We start from the raw sequence: 23,913 nt of genomic DNA on the forward strand, positions 1-23,913 counted from the left end.
TATACCCAGAACAAACTTAGTTGGTTTCTAAGGTGCTACTGGACAATTTTTTAATTTTTTTTATTTCTTTCGACTACGTCAGACCAACACAGCTACATACCTGAATTAAGAGCTAGATGCAGGGTTTTTCTTCGTGTGTGTGTGTGTGTGTGTGTGTGTGTGTGTGTTGAACCCTACTGGAATTTTGTACATATCCCAATAAAGGTTTGAGAATCTGATTTGTTACAAATCGATGGGATTTAAGCAGGCTAGCCAGAATTGCAGTCCAATGTTTTCGCATTTGCCACACAACATCCAAGGGGGAAACAGCATCCTTCCTGTATTGAGTTGCATGGGCCTATATAGCTCACATCTTGTCTAAAGACAGTGTGAAAAGCTGGTACAGGGGCACCTCCTCTATTATTATTATTATTATTATTATTATTATTATTATTATTATTATGCTTCTCTGTAAATTTGAAGCAACTACGGATTTCTTACATAATTTTAACTGTGTGGTGTGTCCATGGAATAAATTGTAGCAGTCTGTCTGCAGGATAATCAGTATGTAGAATAACTGCATCTTTTTCAGATGACCTTTTTCATTTGGCGCTTTTTAACAGAAGGAGCCATTTTTCACTCAGTGGCCATCGCTTGGCCAATACTGGGGAAAAGGAGATGGCAAATCAGCAAGCATTAGATTTCCCCGGTTAAGCATCATCAAGGGTCGACATCATAATAAGCAATAATACTGGTACTTAGTACAGATAGAATCCTTTCCCTTGTTTCGAGGACTGAAGGGCAATCTTAAGTGGCTTGCCTAAGGAAATGTAGCAAATTGGATATGGGGGTGGGAATATAATCTGATTCTCCCTCTGCTTTACCCAGTGATTCATGCTACCTTAACATTCTAGATATATATATATATATTGAGCCAGAATTGAGTTTGGTTGGCAATTCTCACTTTTCATTGTTTCTAACGAGGTACAGTGTGTTAGAGTGATATTGACTTGTATCTCTCCCAAGTGCAGCTCATTGTACTTACAATCATTTTGAAGACAAGGAACATGCATTTAAGAGCAAAACCTGCAATCTGCACCTTTGTGAGTAGCCAAACACCCACTACTTTTCACAGAGGCCGGGAATAGGTTTCTTAGGACGAGGCCTTTAACCCATTTGCTTGTGCAGTACCCCACAGCTTGAACAGAACTGTACGAATACCCTGTAATTTTCTTAAAAGTGGTACTCATTTCCCACACAAAGGGACACACAGGTATTTTTCGCTTCCAAGAAAGTAATGCAATAAGGTTCCACTAGAGTATTTGCAACAAGAAAAATAATAGCAAATAGTCAACTGTACTAGACATGTGGGAGCTCTTTATCCAACCTGTGCCATGCTGCCGTTTTTCTGTTCACACACCGTATTTTTCGCCCTATAAGACGCACTTTTCCCCCTCCAAAAATTAAGGGGAAATGTGTGTGCGTCTTATGGAGCGAATGCAGGCTCCGTGGCTTCAGCGATAGCAACACGAAGCCTCCGGAGCGCAGCAGGAGCGCTCCCACTGCGCTCCGGAGGCTTCGCGTTGCTTTAGCTGAAGCCTGGAGAGCGAGAGAGGTCGGTGCGCACCGACCCCTCTCGCTCTCCAGGCTTCAGGAATGGCCGCCCGATGCTCTCCTGGCTTCAGGGATGGCTGCGCTCCGGAGGCTTCGGGCGGCCATCCCTGAAGCCAGGAGAGGCACTGCGCAGCTTTCCCTCTCTGCGCAGCGCCTCTTCAGTGAAGCGGGAGGATAAATTTTTTTTCCTGTTCTGCCCCTCTAAAACTAGGTGCGTCTTATGGTCGGGTGCGTCCTATAGCGTGAAAAATATGGTGTTTAAAATGGGTCTGGCCATAGAAATACCGTTTGACATACAGCTTGCTAACAGCTCATACTTCAGAGGCTTATCGATATGGTGCGTTTGCTTCATATTAGAATCACAAAACCAAACATGCAAATATTGGGAAGGTGGTTTTGGATGTGATATGACTAGTTAGGGGTCAGCAACCTGTGGGCCATGGGGGTCGTTTAAATGGCCCCTGAGCCACCCGCTTGGCGAGTCCCCGCCCGCTGCGCTAAACTGGCGCAGCGCAGAGCAGGGACTCGCTTCTGTGGTGCTGGAAATTGCGTCTGCGCAGACGCAATCTGGCCCATGGAGCAATCTCCGCAGGAGTGAACTGGCCCAGGCGAGGTAAACCCCTCGCCAACCCCTGGACTAAATTATGCATCCTATTGGAGGGGAATGGTTACGATTTCATGACTTACCGATATTTATAAAAGTACAGATCTTATTTCATGCTTGCTATTGTGATACCCACTGAAAGCCATACTGCTGGTGTGTGTAAACAAACATGTACATAGTTTGTTAATTCACTAGTTGTATAATCTTATATTTACTAAAATAAAACATTAAAAGTTCAGCATAATTACTGAACTTGATGTCTTCCCAATATCAGAAGCTCATCTTGTTTGTAATCGCAGCTAGAGTTTCTTTGCTTATGTACAGTAGCATAAGCTGAGATGCATATCATATCTTCGTCATAGAGGGTATTTCTTTTGCCAGAGCATGATATTACCCAGAGTGTTGTCTCTTCTCTGTATAATAGCCTTTTGAGCACTTCGAAGCATCATTAAACAGTTCATTAAACAGGGGTGAGTGTATCGATTGCCATGCTGTGCATTTTCATTGGAATTCAAAAAAACTACCAATCCAAGTGGAAGTTAAATAATTGAATAAACTTATATGAGACGCATAGACCCATAGACAATGTCAAGAAGGATAGAAGAATAACAGAACAGCAAAAATGTGAAAGGGTATACAAATATGCCACTAAGTATATATTTAAAATTAACCAAATGAAGATTTAAAAATAATAATAACAAAGCTATTGCTATTTGATGATTTCATCATCTTAGCACTAAAGGCACAGCACTGTTGCCACTAGAATGAATAATTGTTGCTCTGGGTTTCTGGTAGGGTACTGTCTCTGCTGTTAGCAACGTTTATTTTGTGGAACTGTTGAAAACTGCTCAAGAGACCTTTTAACCTCAGCAGTGCTTTTTTGGGGGGTGGGGATGTGCCAGTACTCACCAAAGGGTACTGGTACTGCGAACCTTTGTCTACCCCCGGGGGGGGGGGAGCACTGAACCTCAGTATCATCAGCAACACAAAGAGAGTAAGGCCTCAAGATGACTATTAGCCTTCCAAAAAGAGTGTTTTATTGCAGATGTATTCTGCAACATGTTTTTGACATAGTAATTTGTTGTTGTTTAGTCATTTAGTCATGTCCGACTCTTCGTGACCCCATGGACCAGAGCACGCCAGGCACTCCTGTCTTCCACTGCCTCCCGCAGTTTGGTCAAACGCATGCTGGTAGCTTCAAGAACACTGTCCAACCATCTCGTCCTCTGTCGTCCCCTTCTCCTTGTGCCCTCCATCTTTCCCAACATCAGGGTCTTTTCCATTATCCATTCTTAAGGAAATCAGCCCTGAGTGCTCACTGGAAGGACAGATCGTGAAGCTGAGGCTCCAAGACTTTGGCCACCTCATGAGAAGAGAAGACTCCCTGGAAAAGACCCTGAAGTTGGGAAAGATGGAGGGAACAATGAGAAGGGGACATAGTAATAGTAGTACCTTAAGGGTGGATTTGTTCTGCTTTAATAGTTGCGTTGTGACGCTTCCCCAATGCTACCAAATTATTGCTGTCCGGAGGGGCTAGGACACAAAAAATAAGCAGTGGGGGAGGATGGACGACGACCCGTAACATGGTATGAAAAGGTAGATGATGTTAGCAGGAAGTAACAGGATATGCCGTGCTTGGAAATATAGCCAACCCAAAATGTTTGCAGGCACAAACATTATTGGAAGTGGAATTGTGGTTGACTACTCCAATAACAGAAATCATCATTAATGCGCAATAAAAATGCATCTTTTGAAACCTGAGTTGCATTAAGATAAATGCTCTTAAACTGATGACTCATTGTCCATTTTGTGAGCGCCAGTTAGCCAGGTTGGAAACGGACATAAGCACACTGCAATGATGTTCACTTGGACATCCATGTCTTGCTGTCTTCAGATTCCATGTCTTACTCCCTGATTTGGCTGAAAGAAATGCTCCTTCTGAATTAGCTTAGAAAAAAAACAAACCAAGGTGACTCTCAATACAGTCTTGAATATTTTGCTGACCAAGGGTCTTTCAACGAAATCTTACTAGTCCGACTTGAAAAAGGCACAAACATAGAACTCTACTCTGCTTCCTCCATAGCATTCACATAACAGAAAGCTCTGCGATGATTCATTGGGTCTAAAGAGCCTTGCCTGAGATCTGTATAGAATCCTTTCTTGTGAGGTCTGGTAGAAAGCTTATCCATGGACCAGCTACTTCCAAGTAAAAAACAATAGTCACTGTATATGCTCCATGAGGCCCTAAAACCCACACCTCTTGTTAAAAGATCAGATACAATACTTTTAGCAGTAATACAATAAGTTTAGTTGGTTTTTTTATTTCTGCATTGATGAGTTTGCAAGAAACATTTTTCCTTTGCATTTGAGTTGAAAAGTTGTGAATTTTTTTCAAAAAGGTTTAAAATGACGTGTTAAAAAACACATTCTAATGTAACATTATGTAAATTAAGAAAGATGCACCTACAATTATATGTATTCTGAAGATGGGTGTTAATACTTTACTTAATTTCTTCTCATAAGGTTTAATCTCTGATCAGAAGGTATATAATTGGATACTGGTGTATAATTCAGATTAAATTGCGAGGGCTCCTCAAATGTATTTTGCAGTACAAAGGCCCCCAACAAATTTGGTTGAAAATACGAACATTTACAACGCTAAATAATTATTGGGTATAGACTTGGTATGTTATCCAGGAGCAATTGGTTCTAGAGGCCCTGCAGATCTTGATCAAGTGTAATAGATTTCAAGAGGGATTGTTCAGATTGGATTATGGCACACATTCTTCTAAGGTGTGGGCATCTGCTCCCGCTGAGTATTTTGTCTTGCCAAGAGTTCAGATTAGACAGATTTGCAAGTCCGGACTTTGACGAGACTGCAGCTTTACCTTCAACTGCCATAAATATACTGGACAGATGAGGGTCAAGGTCATTAAGAGTCATTTGGGCTCTTCTACCCAAGTCTTGACCTGCATTTGTGCGATGTCCTTCGTATTATGAAGCAATGTTGAAATCGTTGTATGCTAACAATAAGCACCTAATTGTTCTTTAGGACAAGAGCACACCATCTTTGTTAATTTACCAGCTGGTTCTCCTCTCCCAACTCCCCGCTCTGTTGCACACCACACTCTCTCATTCTGTATGCTTTTGGGTCCAGTCCATCGCTTTAAAGTCAAGATACAGGCGTGTCCTGGAAATATTGTGTGTTTAGTTCTGGACCGCTGCAATAAAACGAGTATCGCAATAAAGCAAGGTGGATTTGATTTAAATCAAATCGATTTAATCACGATTTAAATCTTTAGTCGGTAAGACTTGATTTAAATCTTTTTTTGCAGAAAGACTCATTCTTGCTAGTATCAACTTAATATTTACAACCAGATGAAGGTTTCGTTTTTGGAATAATAAATTTTTCGGAGTAGTTTTTACAGTTATATCAAAAATTACTGGTTTGGTTATACTATTAGAAATACATAGACTGATAATTATGAAATTATTGTGAGATTTAATAAGTTAACTGTTTATATTTGGATGGCATTTCTGCTGTACTTTATTGGAAGGAGAAAAATAATTATTTCCTTAATAACAATTTAAACATTTTATTGAACTAAAACAATAACATTGTAGTATATGTATCCATGTTTGTTAACTGATGTGGTTAAACAATTTTTTAAAAACCAACAACCTTAGACTGAGATTTAGCACACATGAAAATCTTCAAACAAATGTTTATTTCCTGATGAATAGCCTTTGGACTATTCTGTAACTTAAATAGAAAACTATCTTTAGAAAGATTTTTCCTCCAAAAGCGTTTTATTTTAAAAATCCAATTTAATTTTTTTTAAAAAAATTATTTATTATTTTTTTTATTAAAAAACCATTTTTTTAAATCCAGCTTAATAAAGCAAGACGCACTCTTTTTTGTTTGTTTTTGTTTCCCTGTGCATATAAAAGTTCTGTTTACACTGTACTGTAGTCTAATAAGCCAGGTCCCCCAGACTGCAGGGGCAGGAAGTGGGAAACCCAGTTCCAGCCCTAGACAGCTCCACTCCCATGACCAGAAGAGGGGCAGCTGTGGGGGTTTATCTTCCTTCCGGTCTAAGTAATTTTAGTGGTTTAAACCGTTGCGGTCTCTGTTTTGAATTGCTTTATCTGATTTTCTGTGCTTGCCAGTAGAACGTTTTAGACTGCTTTTTTATTTTAGAATTGTAATGATATGGTTTCAGTAGTTGTAGTTTATAGTTTTCGTCGCAGACATGAGCCACTTTTAAGGCTTGACCTTAATGGCATAGAAATACTACAAACTAATCTCTGTGCATGGATATTTATTATTATTTATACTCAGCAACTCTGGGCGGCTCCCAACAGAATTAATAAAAAACAAACAAACAAACAAACGATAAAACATCAGACATTTAAAGCTTACCTAAACAGGGCTGCCTTCAGATGTCTTCTAAAAATCAGATAGTTGTTTATTTCCTTGACATCTGATGAGAGGGCATTCCACTGGGCGGGCGCCACTACTGAGAAGGCAGTGGCGGCAGTGGTTCATTTCCCTAGTGCTCACAGTTTTTCAAAGTGTGGTAGTATTTTATTTTATTTTATTTTAATTCATTTATTTATTTAAAAAATATTTCTGTGCTGCCGTATCATAACACATCAGGGCTATTTACAATATCACAGCATAAAGCACCATTTAAAAAAATACAAAAACAGATAATCATTATGGCTAATCAAGATAAAAATTAAGCAGTTGAAAAGGCCTGTTAGCTCATCCAGTAGCAAACTGCAGGGATAATATTCTCCTGGTTCATCTGGAATTCATTTGGGAAGTGAACATGATGTCTAACAAAGCTTTTAATTTTTTTTCCAAAAAACCCCCCAAAGTTTTCTTATTGCTCTCATGGACATGAGAATGGTACATGAACTGCTTGGCTTGGATTTCCTGAGGTTACTGAAGCACTAGTACATAGTGTGTTAGACCTCTTATTATACCTTTCATATTCCATTTAGCAAATTAGTAAACATGACATAATCTGTCACTTCTCTTTGACATCCTAGAGACTCTCTAGCTGTTGTAACCTCGTCCTTTTCAAAATGGCTTCTCCTGTTGTTATGAAGCACAGTTTTGGGCTCCCAGTTCAGCTGCCACCTGAAGTCACTGTCATTATGATACTAGAGTGCAAGTCCTGTGTGTGAGTCATCCACATAAAAAGTTCAAGGGAGACCCATTAAGGAATGACCTACCTAAGATGGAGATGGTGAGGGTGAGGGTGATTAATTTTTTATATTGCCCTTCATCCAAAGATCACAGGGAGGTTCACAACATAAAAATGCAAATTGAGAACACAAAATGCATAATAAAAACACCAAAAAACCAGACCAAAATATAGTCAGTCCCCTGTGAGTACTCCTTATTGAGCAACGGATTGTAACTGGTAAGGATTTGTCACCATGTTAGTTGATAACGGCCAATTAAAAAGTTCACTTTACCGAGTGAAAATTGTGGTTTTAGGTGAAAAAATAAAATATGACACAGAATAGTATAATATTCTGCAGCAGGGTGCCAGTGCATTTATCCTCCTCGCTCTGGTACTAGGGAGAAGACCCACAACAGGGATATCACTTTGGTTTCCATTGACATTTTGCAGTCTTTTATTCCCTCCAGTCACTGTATATGAAGGGCTTGTCTATTTGGGCACAGATACCAAGGGAGCATTAATGTGCCCTTACTAGGAACCTGAGATTTATCAATAGAGCCCTGGATTTCCCTGGTTGGTGTAACACTGGGCCTACATTTTGGGACATTAGAGAAGAAGTTCAGGCGCTTTGGCCTATGTATTATGCTTAGCATCTTGTTTTTTATATAATATTTATTAGAATTTTAGAGACAATAAAAAGTTACAAAATTTAAACATAAAAATATATGCTTAGCATCTTGCTTCAGCTGCTGCTGCTGTAGTAGCACAACCCTCTGTTTATACCAATATACTTAAAAAGGCACTTGAGGCCATGCTGCTAGTCTTTCATCCATAGAAAATGGCAGAGTCCCATTTTGTGGAATGGTTCCAATTATTTTTATTATCAGAATTACTACTGAATGTGAGTTATTAATATAGCCAAAGCTCCTGAATGCTTGTCGATTGCCCTGTAATTATTACTATTATAACGCATAGTATTCTCAGTCTATAATCGAGTTATGTTGGGTTGAACGCATTGTGAACTTACATAAACATCTTGCATCTTAAATGTATAACATGTTGATGCCGTAAACAAATAGACTATATTTCAGAGTGCGTTGAGTTGAGGGGAAATTTGTTTATCTTCCATTCATTATTTTAGGAGCTATAGCGAATGTGTATTAGGAAGAATCCCCCCCCCCCCAATTACAGGACAGAATCAAAAGCAATAATTACTCTTGAGGGGTACCCCTTATCATTGTCTTAAGTTAGAATTTCACATAGTATTAATTCCTCTCTTTCACTTTAAGTCTTCCCCAAAGTGTTAGAGCTGATCATGAGCTAAACTTTTTCTTCTACAGTGGTACCTCTGGTTACAAACTTAATTTGTTCCAGAGGTCCATTCTTAAGCTGAAACTGTTCTTATCCTGAGGCGTGCTTTTGGTAATGGGGCCTCCCACTGCACAGGCTCCTCTGGCACACAATTTCCATTCGCATCCTGGGCATAGCTGCCTACGTTTCCCTTTTTTTAAGGGAAATTCCCTTATTCCAAATAGGATTCCTCGCAAGAAAAGGGAAAAGCTGACAGCTATGATCCTGGGGCAAAGTTCGCAACCAGAATAAGCTACTTCCGGATTAGCGGAGTTCTTAACCAGAAGCGCTCGTAACCAGAGGTACCACTGTATGTGGAAAGACATGGTTAGAATGAAAAATACACATACATTTTGCCAGGAATATCCCTGAGCAGAAGAATAGCTTCCCTCCTGCTTCTGCTAACTGATCTTTATTGCGAAAGCTTTATGAGTTTGGCATTCCATTATCACATTCTGCACTGGTGTTTTCGTACTAGATGAACCTTTCACAGGACATGACTATTACCTGTGGATTTGACCCCTTTCCAAAGCTTTCAACTTACTCTGAGCCTGGAATACACCAGACCACTATCCAAACTTTAATATAACCCTTCCACAGCCTTTCCTCTTCCTTTTGGCAGATAGCTACACACACTGTTACTAGCCCATTGGTGCATACAAACTGCTGTAAGTCATTCCTGGCACATCCACAGCCTGAAAACAGGCATAAAAACAACTCCTTTCTTCCAGTGTACAAAAACTTTCTTGTCAGGGTGCCTGGAGGCATTTATTGATAACCAGAGGCAAATAGGCTACTTAGAAGTCTGTGCCCTGAAAGATACCAAAACTACTTTAATATGGGTGCAATGTATTCTGTATTTTTATGGTGATGATCCATAAGTCCAGTAGAGTGCTGTGTAATAAGATACTGGTGCAGTAAGATGCTGAAGCATAAATAGGTGGGGTTTTTGTTGTGAATACTTTCCCTTTTCTTCTTTAAACTCCAGTTCGGAATACCTCTGGTTACAAACTTAATTCGTTCCGGAGGTCCGTTCTTAACCTGAAACTGTTCTTAACCTGAGGTACCACTTTAGCTAATGGGGCCTCCCGCTGCTGCTGCACCACCTACGCACAATTTCTGTTCTCATCCTGAGGTAAAGTTCTTAACCCGAGGTACTACTTCCAGGTTAGCGGAGTCTGTAACCCTAAGTGTTTGTAACCCAAGGTGTTTATAACCCAAGGTACCACTGTAAATGTTATTTTCTGGCCCAAATTTCACATTTCCCCCGAAACTTTACATTAACCAGTGTGACCCACCAAGTCAAAGACAAGGGACACTGGTATGATCTGCAAGTTGAAAAGTTTACTGTGCAATTCCAGTGACTTGCTGATTTGAGTATGTCCAGTTTATCTAGGTGATCTCTGAAAGGGCCCTCTCCACTTTTAACCTTGATGAATTGATGGGTTTTCTGTGTTATGTTATGATCATTGTTTCTCTTCTCGGCAAAGACTGAGACAAATTAGGTATTTCGTGCGCTTATTTTCTCCGCCTTATTTGTTACAAGTTGTCCATGCAACCCAGGAATTATAGTGGTTTGATCTGTCCTTCAATCAATGTTTCATTTTAATTTAACACAAATTGTGTTTTGCCGTCCAAAATGTGGACATGATTTGGGCAAAGGGAGGCACTTTCAAGTCCCATTGATTTCAGAAAAGAAATAAGGCACGTGATACAAAATTTTGACTTGAGAGCAGCAGGACTTAAAATTGCTTAAAACTGGGTGGATAGTGCCTTTTATGCATAGTACTGATTCTGGCAGTGAATGTTCCTCTGTACATTTTTATTTCCTGTAACCTTTCTTTTTGGTCTTAGTTGTCACCAAACTCCTTTTCATTGTGCTACTTTGGTCTCTTTATGTGCCTCCTACCTTTTAGTTAAGAAATTTCCTCTCAAAACAACTGTGTTGGATCCGCATTAAGTATATGTATGATTTTTCTAGTTCATGGGCCCAGGGGCCGGATCTGGCCCAATCACCTTCTAAATCCGGCCTGCGGACAGTCCCGGAATCAGCGTGTTTTTACATGAGTAGAATGTGTCCTTTTATTTAAAATGCATCTCTGGCTTATTTGTGGGGCATAGGAATTCTTTCACACACACCCCAATATAGTCCCCCCCCCCCAAGGTCTGAGGGACAGTGGACCGGTCACCTGTTGAAAACGTTTGCTGACCCCTGTAGTTCAACCTCTTCATTGACACTCACTTTCCCTTTCCCTACAGGGTACATACCCAGTTACTTAGACAAGGACGAGCTATGTGTCGTTTGTGGTGACAAAGCCACGGGGTATCACTATCGCTGCATTACTTGTGAAGGTTGCAAGGTAAGTCTATAGCAAGAATTACTACATGATCGTGGCCACATAAAGAGCTAAAATAAGACAATGTCATGATTTAAATTATAATTTGTAAAGGATAAGGCTATGGCTATCAGTCACGTTTCACTTTTAGTAACTAGGGGAATATGATAGCTTATCAATTACAATTTGATCCAAATGCTTGCACTAAATTGACTTTATGGATTAATCCAGATTTGACGACAGAGGGACGGTCTTTTTGTGGAATAAATGTGTTGGATGTTGGATATATACATTAGAGTAGCTAATAGCCTCAGGTGGGTTTATTTTTTATTTTTGTCATTTCCTATTTTACATCTTGGATATCCATTTCCGATGAGTGGCTGGCACCTATTTATGGCCCATCTGCTTTGAGTGCTTTGGCATCTCCTAAATTGTTGGATCCTTGCAAAATGCTAAACCAAAGCTGTTGCTTAAGCATGTTTAGCGGATCTTTGTAACGTAAAAGTTCAGGAACTCAGAGAGTTGTGGAATAGGGAATTACGACTGCACCAAAGAGCCCAAAGAATAGAAAATTGCTTAAGAATCTATATGGAATGTTTCCTTAGACTTGAAATTCAGACTCATACAGAAAAAATAGTGTTTTGAGTATATTGGACTCCACAGTGTTTGTACAAGAAAGCACTGTCCAATACGCACATCTGTTGGAGGTATAATGCTAAGAATGCCTCATTATGTGGGCTTGTCCAGTGATATATTCTTTTTGGGCTGAAGTTGTTATTCACATCAATTTTATATTGGCAAAGTCTTTGCTATTTGCATGTTTGGGTGCTTTTATATTATATTCCTCTAGTATGGGGATTAGTGGTTGCTATGAGATTTATACTTCAAGCCTGGAAAGATAAATATCCACCTTTGATTACACAGTGGTCTGCGGATCTCAGGCCATTCATTTGACTGCATTTAAACATATTTCGTATAGGCATCAATTTTCATGTGGATACCTATTTTGGACTTTGAGAGGGCTTGTATTAACATATGTTTAATTTAAGATGCATGTAATGATGGCTACTATATCTGTAATATGAAGGGGTGGTGGTTTTTTGTTACTACTAGTAGTATTCATATGTTATTTATTTTCCTCCCTTCCTTCCCTTTAGTAATTTCCCCCTTCCTTTTCTTTGTTAAATTTGCAAATGAGAAATTTGATTAAGGAAACGATGGATATACATTACGTCCAGTATTTGTGGGAGACTGCTATTGCTTTGGGTTTACCATAGGTACCTGATTGGCTGCTGGGATAACAAAATGTTAGACTAGGTGGGTAACTAACTGATCTGATGAAGGAGGGTTCCTCCTATGTCCTTAATTTATTTCATAATGTATCTTGTTCTTTGTCCGGCGATAAACACTCCAGCATATCTAAATAAAGATTTGGTTATAAGTAACCTGAATGATAAAAAGTGGGCAATCTGGGTGCTACTTTGCGTTCTTTTCCCCCCACATAGGGTTTTTTCCGAAGAACTATTCAGAAAAACCTTCATCCAACTTACTCCTGTAAATATGAAGGAAAATGTGTGATAGACAAAGTCACAAGAAACCAGTGCCAGGAATGTCGCTTCAAGAAATGCATCTATGTTGGCATGGCAACAGATTGTAAGCTGCTTCTTTATTTTACTGTGCTGTTTGTTTGTGTTAGGTGTGTTTATTTCAGTACAACGTAATCATCACTGTTTGATGGGTGCTTGGTTCCCCCCCCTCATTTTTTAAAATTATATAATTATATGCTGGTTGAGAATATTGGTTGTTATGCCCAGCTAATTTTTCCATAAAGCTTTAATTTTCTGTCTACTGTTGAAAAGACTAGGCTTTCCCCTAGCACTGGTGAGTCTGTATGTTAGTAAGGATATGAACAATTTCTAACTCAGGAGTGTGTGTGTGTGTGTGTGTGTGTGTGTGTGTGTGTGTGTGTGTTATGGAGCTGTATCATGCAGGGGGCAGGCAATTATCATGCTTAAAGATTTGGAAGAATGGGAAGTTGGACGCTGTTGTTGCGTGAGTCATCCTGCAGTTGTTTGTTTTATTTTTAGCCAGAAAGAAAAGCAGTGCTACACTACTTCTAAAGAACTACAGCATATGGCTGCAAGATTAACCCTTAGTGAAGACTTGAAGTAGCATAAGTGGAGTAACTCAAAATGGAAACCCAAAGTGCTAGTGTTGATAGTTGTTTCTAAAGTTATCCTCAAAAGGCGGTGGGGGTATGAAATATACTCGGAGTCCTGTAACGATTTCATGCTCTTTATTGCAGCTTGTGAAACAGTGATTGAATTGCCCCCCAAACCTCAGGCTTTTATATACATTATTTACACAGTGAGTCCTGTCAGATTGGCTGATTCTTCTTCCCTCCTGGAGACTGATTGGTCTTTTCCTGCAGGCCAATCAGTTGTTACAGTCTATGATCCTACTTGCCTGTTATTCTAGGATCCAACTTAGTACGTAACAGGGTAGAAGGAGCCCGTTTTATAAAACAGGAAAGTAAAGGAGTATAGAAAATTGCAATCCTAGGATTATGCCAAAATGGCAAAACTGACCAGAAAGCTCAGGAACCAAGAGGACCAAAACTTTCATCAAGAATTGGGGGGGGGGGGTATTTTACTTGAGAGACCACTGTAAACAGATTAAAATATTCACAGGATTGCAATAACACTTGTAATGTAGAAAATACTATGGACAAAATGGAGAGACATAAAATTTGGATGATGAAATAATATGCAGTTGAAAAGGTTGAGAATAGGACCCATGGAGAGGAAGGTGGGAAGTCTTGGGATTCTGAGAAATCTCTGAATATGAATATGTATTTTGTATTGTTATAATTCTACACTTGTAAAATCATATAAAAATTATATCGGGGGGAAAGGAATTTGCATTCTACCAGGCTCATCTGCATTGTCCACTCTGACTGGCAATGGCTGTCTGGGGTCCCATACAAAAGGCTTCCCCATCACTTCTAACTTGGCCCTTTTAATGCTCGAGATTGAACCTGTGACCTCTGCCACTCCCTCCTTATAGCTCTTTGTACCCAAGGGAACTTCAGGCTTGTGCTTGTCAAAAAACATCCTACCCCCAAGCCGTTTATGATATGTCAAGTCTCCTTGGTTTCCAAAGCAGTGGGGCATGGAGACTGTTTTTTGATAAAAACCAAGCCCAAACTTCATTTTGGGTCCTTTCCACCCCGTTCCTTTCTAATCCCACCCATGTGACTAGTGATAGCAATTAGTTATGGTTCACTGTTGCACATTTCCCTGAATTATTTATTGCCGTCGGTCTGTTGACCATTATCTTCCTGATAAACTAAATTGCCAGTTAGCACTAGCGGACTGGGGCAGAGCAACAGGAACTCACCCCATTGTGCGGATTCGAACCGCCAACCTTCTGATTGGCAAGCCCAAGAGGCTCAGTGGTTTAGACCACAGCGCCACCCACATCCCTGGAGATCCTGCCTTACCTAGCAGGTACAAGTAGATAAATAGGTACCGCTGTGGCGGGAAGGTAAATGACGTTTCTGTGTGCTCTGGTTTCTGTCACCGCGTCCCATTGCTCCAGACGTGGTTTAGTCATGCTGGCCACATGACTCGGAGAGCTGTCTGTGGACAAACACTGGCTCCCTCGGCCTGAAAGCGAGATGAGCGCCACACCCCATAGTCACCTTTGACTGGACTTAACCGTCCAGGAGTCCTTTACCTTTACCTTACTTGCTGTCATTCTGTGCGGCAGCCAAACGAACATGACAGCCCGAGTATCTTCTCCATCTAAATATAGCCTCTGTAAAGTTGGACTACATTACATAAAACAGAAGTGACAGTTGAACTGCTGCTACCAATAGCATGTCAATTATGGATAAACTCTGCTCTCTCTTTGCTCTCTTGGATAATATAACGTGCAAAAATGAAACTACCTAGATAAGCCAGGCAAATAGTATGCAGTCTCTGTAACCAGCCACTCCATTGTGAAGGCTCTAGGCGCAAGACTAGAACTACCATTGAGAGGATACTATGATGTTTTCCCTTGATGGGAGAATATTTAGTTGCTGGAACCACTGTAGTTTTGCCCGATCCCTTGCAATTGGCACTATGCTCCCTGCTCACACAGGAAACACGTAATTTTAGGGCACAGACTTCTGGGCGAACCAGGCTTCTTTGCATCAACATGGATTTTTAAACATGCTTAACTTCTTGTGCTAAGAACAGGACGGAGAAAAGGGGTCATAGTTTTGTAGTGCTTTGTAAGAGGCATTTTGTTGTCGATTTCAGTTATTTGGAATTGGCTCGATTGCCGGAGGGTGTGCACAGTTGTGTGGGTGAAAGTGACAAATAGATTTTGCACAGGTAGATGAAACCTCTTTTCGGCTCCCAAGATAGATAGCCTTAATCCCCCCCAAAAACCAGATTATGCAGTTCCAAGAAGTGTTCGCAATCCGTTTTCCTCTAATATGTCCTTTCCTTGTTATAGTGGTGTTGGATGACAGCAAGCGATTAGCGAAAAGAAAACTGATAGAGGAGAATCGAGAGAAGAGACGTCGGGAAGAGTTACAGAAAACCATTGGGATGAAACCTGAGCCAACAGATGAAGAGTGGGAGCTTATCAAAATTGTTACGGAAGCCCATGTCGCCACCAATGCACAAGGAAGCCATTGGAAACAGAAAAGGAAATTTCTGGTAGGTGACACAATGGTGTGAGGAGCTCTCCAGAACCACTCCTCACTTGACCTGATTTTTTAGCATCATTTACTTTTTGGTTGACGGACAAATTGGGTGGGAAGCTTTGATCTCTAAAGTTCTTCACTTTAGGCCCACCATGTTTCCTCAACCGGAAGTAAAGAACAAATGAGCGCAATAACATATGAAGACAAAGTTGAGTTTCACATGTTTTCTGCAATACGCAAACAAAAATTCTCAATATAGTGATCCATGGAAACGGCTGGTGTCACTAGAACTATCCTAGCATGTGGCCTGTTGTTTACCATAGTGTCACTGCGAGTTTTGATATTCTACCAATTTAGATCAATGGAAGCCAGAAATAGAAGAGAACAGGGAAAATATAATTTGAACAGGTTTTACATGCCTGTTCCTTAACTAGAGACATTTTCACATTGCAAGGGTCCTTTCTGGATGAGAAATGCTTGCTTTTGCATAACGGCAAATCAGTACAAGAACCTGCAGAGCACATTGCTTTTAAAATAATGAAACTAATATTTAACTGCAGGCGTCTTCAAGAGAGCTGTTCAGGGAAGTTTTTAGTGTTTGATGATGTTTTGTATTTTTACTATTTTTTCTTGGGAGCTGGCCAGAATGGCTGAGGCAACCCAGTCAGATGGGCAGCATTGTTGTTGTTGTTGTTGTTGTTGTTGTTGTTGTTGTTGTTGTTGTTGTTATCATCATCATCCGCTAGAGTCCCAGGTTTGTCTGCTAGGTTCCCCCACCGCCAACACACACATACCAGGAAGAGGATATAATCTAATAAGGCAAAGTTGAACCTACTGTATATACTCAAGTATAAGCCGACCCGAATATAAGCCGAGGCACCTAATTTTAGCACAAAAAACTGGGGAAACTTATTGACTCGAGTATAAGCCGGTTCACCACACCACAAACCTGGTGGCGGCAGCAGCGATGGAGGAAGAACAAGCAGCCCAAAAGGGCTGCTTTTGGGCCACTCATCCCTCCGCTGCCCCTGCCTCTGCCGCTTCCAAGAGCAGGCATAGGAGCCACGGTTGGGAGAGGTGCAGCACAGCGCCTGCCCTTGCGAGAGGCGGGTGGCAGCAGCAGCGGTGGAGTGACCAGCAGTGAGAAAGGGCTCCTTTCTTGCCGCTCGTCCCTCCGCTGCCCACCTCTGCCGCTCTGCCTCTCCCAACCGCGGCTCCTGTGCCTGCCCTTGAGAGAGGCGGGTGGCGGCGGTGGGACCAGTGGCGAGAAAGGGTTCCTTTCGGGCTGCTTGTCCTTACATTGCTGCCGCCCGCCTCACTTGAGTATAAGCTGAGGGGGCTTTTTCAGCATTAAAAAATGTGCTGAAAAAGTCGGCTTATACTCGAGTATATACGGTAAGTATGGATGGTCTTTGTTACTGCTTTGGGAATTTGTTAAAATTGAAAAGTTGGTTATAAATACCTAACATGAAAAGTAATAACTATTTCCCTGCATTTATGTGATTCTAATGAGGTGCTGGTGTGTTGTGCGCATAGTTTTCCCTGACGTTTAAGGCGAGCGGGAAAGCAGAACTTACCAAACTTGCACTTTTATTGAAACAATGTGTGAACGAACACAGCAATCCTTTGTAATTCAATTTCCCCCAAAATTTTGTAGTTCTCCAGTTGAGCAAACGTGTTAAAAACTGCATTAGGGGTTAAAAACTGCATTATGGGTAAAGTGTGCACATAAAGCATATACTAGTGAAAATAATATACAGAAATGCATTCCATTAGAGTTGTGTGGTTTGTTTGGGGGTTTTTTTTTTTTTTTTTTTTTGCAAAGATGAGTGTATTTGACAAAAACACATTTTTAAAAAGTGTGTTTAATGGGAGAAATTCTCAATAAAATACTGAGGATTTTTTTTTATAAAATGGAAAATAATGTAGAGAACTAAAATGAGAGAACCCAGAATTGCCAGATTCACTCATCCCATCATCATGTGAAGTGAAAACCAGTTGCTGGGTGCTGACCCTGCTCTCAGCATCACATCATATCCCAGCCAGCCCAAGCTCCACACCATGTCCACACAGGGCATGCCTGCAGAGGAGAAGCCTACCTGTCGTGCATAGGCTTTCTGGTGAGAGCGAACCCTGGCCGCACAGTTTTTTTGGAAGTCCTCTCCCACCTACAGACATGCTCCTAGTTCCTGGAGACTGTAGGGTTAGGAGGATGTAATGACAGAAGCCAAAACACTTCACTGAGCAGTGAGCATGCCGAGTCCCTGTGGGAGCAGGAAATAAAAAACTAGGGTGGTGATATTAGAATGGAGTGGCAGGGAACCTGAACACACTGCAACATTTTGTTGCAGATCCTAGTAAAGGTAAAGGGACCCCTGACCTTTAGGCCCAGTCGTGACCGACTCTGGGGTTGCGGTGCTCATCTCGCTTTATTGGCCGAGGGAGCCGGCGTACATGTTGGTCATGTTGCCAACATGACTAAGCTGCTTCTGGCAAACCAGAGCAACTCACAGAAACACTGTTTACCTTCCCGCCGGAGCGGTACCTATTTATCTACTTGCACTTTGACGTGCTTTCGAACTGCTAGGTTGGCAGGAGCAGGGACCGAGCAATGGGAACTCACCCCATCACGGGGATTCGAACCGCCGACCTTCTGATCAGCAAGTCCTAGGCTCTGTGGTTTAACCCACAGCGCCTATTTGTCATTTTTACTTAGTTACAGCTTTAGAATAGCAGTACCGTTTTGTTTCCTAATACAGTCGTACCTCGGCTCCCAAACACCTTGCGAGTCGAACGTTTTGGCTCCCGAACGCCGGAAACTTGGACGTGAGTGTTCTGGTTTCTGAACGTTCTTTGGAAGACGAACATCTGATGTGGCTTCCGCAGCTTCGGATTGGCTGCACGACCTTCCTGCAGCCAATTGGAAGCCGTGCCTTAGTTTCCGAACATTTTGGAAGTCGAATAGACTTCCGGAACGGATTCCGTTCAACTTCCGAGGTACCACTGTAGTGGAAAATATTTGTGATCATGAAGAGTCGGACACGACTAAACAACAACAACATGTATTGGGCAAACCATACAAACATAAACTCAGTGATAGGAAACAGAACACATATTTAACGTTAGCCTCTTTGACCTGAATTCCTGAACTTAGCTTCACCCCTCAAACCAAGTGATCAACTGTTGAGAGAATATAACCCGTGTTGGTTCATATCCTGTCTGTTTTTCTTACCTGTCAGGTTAGCGCAGCTATAGGAACAGCCTTCGGCTATTATGAACTTTGGTGAAGCCTCTCTGTCCCTCTAGCAAATGACAACAAATTTATAGGAAAGGTCAGAAATTCCCCTCCTCTGACAAATTTAATGTCGAAGGACTTCTCTTCCTTTTGGATTTCAGGGGAAGATGAGTTTTCCTAGGTGGGACTGAGAAACGACACTCGCTTTAGGGTTTCGGGGTGAACAGCTAAATGGCTTCCACAAGATAACATAAATAGACAAGAATAAGTAGCTACATTTGCAAAGCACTGAGCTGCCTACACAAATGAGTAGTGGCATGTCAGAAACTTACGCGTACAAGAGTTTGTCTTAGACAGTGGCTTCTTTTGAATACAAAAGTTAATTTTGCTAAGTAATAGCTATGGGGCTTTCTTACAAACAAAACAGAAGAAGTGATGGGTTTGAACTGCCAGCGCTCCACGAAAGTTTAAGAAGATTCCATGTCCGCTGCAAATAAACTGTCTCCTTACAATGTTTTTCTTTTCTGTTGTTAGCCAGAGGATATTGGACAAGCACCAATAGTAAATGCCCCAGAAGGCGGGAAAGTAGATTTAGAAGCCTTCAGCCAGTTTACAAAAATTATCACACCAGCAATCACAAGAGTGGTGGATTTTGCCAAAAAGTTGCCTATGTTCTGTGAGGTACGGATTTCTTTCCAGTTTAACCTCTCTCTTTTTTCTTTCCTTCTCCTTTATTTATTTATTTATTTTGCATGTAAATGTGAACTTTGTTTACCACCCCTAAAAACAGCTTGAGATGGAATTTTATTTTATTTTGAGATAGAGTTACAACACAGACAACAAAGTATACACACAACACTACAAGAAGAACTAGGAATTAATAAACTTACATATAGCTATCTCATTATATCATGCCTGTGAGATATCCAGCTCACTAACTATATCATATCTAAGTTATATACTGTATATCATAGTCAGAAACAAAAATATGGGTACCTGTCACTTGATTCAGATTTGATCAAAAGATTTGATGGGCTTCCACCTAGGAAATAAAGAGAAATCAAGGATTTTATATATATATTGTATCCCTTGCTTGCTGCACATTCTGAGTAAGATTGTATGTAACCATCATCTCCCAAATTTAATTAATTAATTAATTAATTAATTAATTAAGCCCCTGCCTTTAGTGTCCAAGGAGCCCAGGGCGAGAATTTTATTAATGCACTGCTTTTTATATAGTTTCTTGGGAGACTTCCTGTTATGTGCTATACACAACTTTGCCCCTGGATACAATTACTTAAGAAGGCCCTTATGCAAAAATACAGAGTCTATAGATTCAAAGTGATCACCTAGCATAGCTGGGGGAGCTACCTGTGGCCTAATGTGGCAAAATTCCTGGATGTCATCTGGAATGTATTCCTGAACTCTTACACTGTTTAAGGCACTAACACTGCTCCAATCAAAGGTGAAATCATAAACCAATCTGACCAGTGTACTAACTATAGTAGGGCATATCCGTTGAAGTACTGCAGGAGTCACGTACAACACACTGAGAACTTTGTATTGTGTGTCCTTTATAGTCTCCTTAGTAGTGCTGATTAATAAAAAGAAAAAGATCTCCAGGTTATCTCCAGGAAAATCCCCATTGTCTTCCATAGACTCCCCTAAGTCACTTTTACATGCATATAAATATGATGGATTGTCTTCCAATAATGGCATTTGAGGAAATTACAAATAGATGAAAACAGATATTTAACCAGAGGGACAACTTCACAACATGGATTAATCCAAAGTGCTACGATTGGAAGTGCAGCAAGGAGGAAGAAGAGTGCATTTAACCTTTTCCTCAAAAACACAGTTGTTCCACTGAAAAATCCTCACCCTCATCTCTCAACTGTTGGGACTGGAGAAAGGGAGACTTGCCCAAGGAATGGGCTAGTCCATTTTTCAGCTTCCAGTTTAAAGCAGAACAAAATTATCGGGTGAAGCTAAATCACCTGTGTGTGAAAACACCCTCTGTCTCTCTCACTCTCTCTTGTGTGTCCCTTTATCTGTTCCAGAACATTTTTTCAGTTGTTCCTTTCATACACAGATCTCAGATCATCCTTAGCTGTAGTGAAAGAGAGGGAGGATAACACTTCGTGCAAATGGCTTCCCTGTTCCAAGTGAGTCTGGCCATTCTGGGCCACTTTCATGTAGTTTCCCCGAACAAAAGATTTGGTTGGCATAGCTTTCCTGCTGCCCTTAAGCCATTCGCTCTGCCCCAATTCACCCTCTCTTGTCCAAACTTCAGAATACTCAACAGCTGAGAGCAAAACTCTGCAACACCATGCAAGTGCCAAATGAGTCTCAAAGGGAATGTGCTTGTTTCAAAATTATTAAACTAATCATGTTTATTTTGGATAATTAGAATATATTTTAGCCCTCATTTTCTCTCTCTGCTTTTCTTGCCCCCCACCCTTCTTTTTGGTTATGAAACATCACTTCCCATTTGCCCCGACCTGTGTAAACTATTGAAGCTGATGTAGCGAAACCTGACGAGTTGTTCTCCTTTGGCAATCACTCGTAGCCAAGTAAGATAGTCTTCTATAAACACGGTTTTACCAATGAGTCCGTAAGTGACTGTGGAGGCCAATTCTGGATCCACACATCCTTCCACAGTGGGGACATTGGTTTCCAGGCGGGAGTTGATCACGGTGTGGATTTGCCAAGCATGCCTTCCTCTTAGCAGTAGCATCAGTCACTCTCCCTATGAGTCAGATACTCTACACTTAAAGCTGGCAGCTGAGGCGGGGAAAAGATGACATTACAATCAAGTGTCAATTTTCCTTTGCAGGCAGACTACATTTTTCAAAAACCATTCGGCCCCTGGAACATTGCTTTCATTTCTGCTAAGCCGTGATCCTTTCGCCCACTCAGAAGGGCTTTTTTTTTTTGTCGAGATTAAATGTAATCACTGTGTCAGTACTATAAATAACGACTCCCAACCCCACAGACACACACACACACACACACCTCTCAACTTGACTTAAAAATAAAATAACTTAATAACTGAAGCCAAAATGGAACAGATTTTTGTTTCCATAACTACTTTATGTTATGGACTACGGGTGATTTAATAGTGCTACAGAACTAATAACAAGATGGCCTCCTACCCTGAAGGGTTCGAATTTACGTTGGCCAATGGGCTGAAGGTTTTGTGGGGGACAAAGATGGTTATAGCGGTTGTATAACACAAGTATGTACCATTGCTGGGTCATTCACATTACTATTATTAATTACTATTATTATTATTATTAGCTTTTTACACAAAAGTGTCTCAAAGCAACTTACATAATAATAATAAAAGTAGCAAGCAACATTAAAACCAATTATAAAAGCAGCAGTAAAACAAGATTTAAAGTGCAAATCCAGAAATAAATATAAAAGATACATATCCTACCCACCTCACATCAAAGGATGAGCCCAATAAAGAGGCAGAAAACATAACTAATTACCCTCTCAATTAATGACTGAAGGCCTTCATAAATGCAAATGTTTTTGCCTGGCACCTAAAACCAGACAAAGATGGCACCAGTTGTGCTTCCCAGAGGAGAACGTTCCATAAGTGGGGAACCACCACTGAGAAGGCCGTTTCTCATGTCCCTCAGGTGAGGCACACAGAGAAGGACCTCCGATGATGATCGCAGGTTCCAGGCTGGTTTATGTGGGGAGAGGCAGTTGTTGAGGTCCTGAGCCACCTAAGACTTTATGGGTCAAAACCAACTAAAACCAGCTAAAACGGTAGCTAGTGCAGTTGTGCCAGATTTGGTATAATATGAATTCTGCTGATTTCTGAATGAGCTGCCGTTTTCAAAAGCAGCCCCAAGTATGACACATTGCAATAATATTACTGTAATAGATAGCGATTTATTAATTATACAATCATCATCATCAAAATAGTAATAATAAATTAAACTGCTTTGAATGTATACCTATCCCATCTTGACTCTCCAGTAATCCCCAAGTCTCAGTGAAGGCTGAAAAATGACAGTGACTTCTTTGAAGGCGGCATGTGGATGACATTATTAAGAATACTCTCTCGGCAGGTTTTAGTGATCAAAGGAAGTGATAAAGGGAAGGAATGAAAGGAAACTGCATACAGGGGTGGTGCCAATATTTATTTTACTTTTTAGCGTTTAGCCTTTCACTTAAGTGCAGGAAAACTGATTCTCACTTGCCATTCTCTGCAGCTGCCATGTGAAGACCAGATCATCCTTCTGAAAGGTTGTTGCATGGAGATTATGTCCCTCAGAGCAGCAGTTCGCTATGACCCCGAGAGCGAGACTTTGACCCTGAATGGGGAGATGGCGGTGACCAGGGGCCAGCTGAAAAATGGGGGTCTTGGAGTTGTATCAGATGCCATTTTTGACCTGGGCATGTCATTGTCATCATTCAACCTAGATGACACGGAAGTCGCTCTCCTACAGGCGGTACTGCTGATGTCTTCAGGTGAGTATGAAAATAGTTTAGTAATTTACACTCTGGCCACTACACCACACTGGCTTCCTAGAGTACCGTACTTTTTGCTCTATAAGACTCACTTTTTCCCTCCTAAAAAGTAAGAGAAAATGTGTGTGCGTCTTATGGAGCAAATGCAGGCTGCGCAGCTATCCCAGAAGCCAGGAACAGCAAGAGGGATCACTGCTTTCGCTGCGCAGTGATCCCTCTTGCTGTTCTGGCTTCTGGGATTCAGAATATTTTTTTTCTTATTTTCCTCCTCCAAAAACTAGGTGCGTTTTATGGTCTGGTGCGTCTTATAGAGTGAAAAATACGGTACTTCTCTAGGGAAATAAATATGGGGAGAGCAAAATTAAGCCTAGTGTGCACATATACAGTGGTACCTTGGTTTTCGAGCG

At 41.0% G+C, this 23,913-nt stretch overlaps 2 protein-coding genes across 10 annotated transcripts in view; one reads left to right on the forward strand and one right to left on the reverse strand.

The window, feature by feature from the left end:
• Positions 1-23,913, forward strand: part of THRB (thyroid hormone receptor beta) — a 194,383-nt gene that overhangs the window by 160,950 nt on the left and 9,520 nt on the right. For 5 of the 6 annotated variants that reach the window (XR_014000945.1, XM_081164821.1, XM_081164820.1 and 2 more), the window contains 5 exons: positions 11,005-11,105; positions 12,587-12,734; positions 15,588-15,793; positions 19,550-19,696; positions 23,248-23,506. Coding sequence is in view for 5 of the 6 variants with exons in the window: in XM_081164821.1 (XP_081020947.1) it covers positions 11,005-11,105; positions 12,587-12,734; positions 15,588-15,793; positions 19,550-19,696; positions 23,248-23,506 (861 nt within the window). In the remaining variant the exon portion in view is untranslated. The remainder of the gene's footprint in view (positions 1-11,004; positions 11,106-12,586; positions 12,735-15,587; positions 15,794-19,549; positions 19,697-23,247; positions 23,507-23,913) is intronic. The other variant, XM_081164824.1, reaches the window with a different exon arrangement.
• Positions 1-23,913, reverse strand: part of LOC308570194 (uncharacterized protein) — a 92,564-nt gene that overhangs the window by 34,061 nt on the left and 34,590 nt on the right. Inside the window, exons 3-5 of one of the 4 annotated variants that reach the window (XM_081165010.1) lie at positions 20,012-20,057; positions 18,546-18,783; positions 17,641-17,969 (exon numbers count right to left, since the gene is read on the reverse strand). In XM_081165010.1, coding sequence (XP_081021136.1) covers positions 17,949-17,969; positions 18,546-18,783; positions 20,012-20,057 — 305 coding nt within the window. In that variant the 3' untranslated portion in view covers positions 17,641-17,948. Of the gene's footprint in view, positions 1-17,097; positions 17,466-17,640; positions 17,970-18,545; positions 18,784-19,104; positions 19,203-20,011; positions 20,058-23,913 lie in introns of those variants that run through there. The other 3 variants (XR_014000963.1, XR_014000964.1, XR_014000962.1) reach the window with 3 other exon arrangements.

This window comes from Podarcis bocagei (assembly GCF_964188305.1).
Source record: "Podarcis bocagei genome assembly, chromosome: 12".
Lineage (NCBI taxonomy): Eukaryota > Metazoa > Chordata > Lepidosauria > Squamata > Lacertidae > Podarcis > Podarcis bocagei.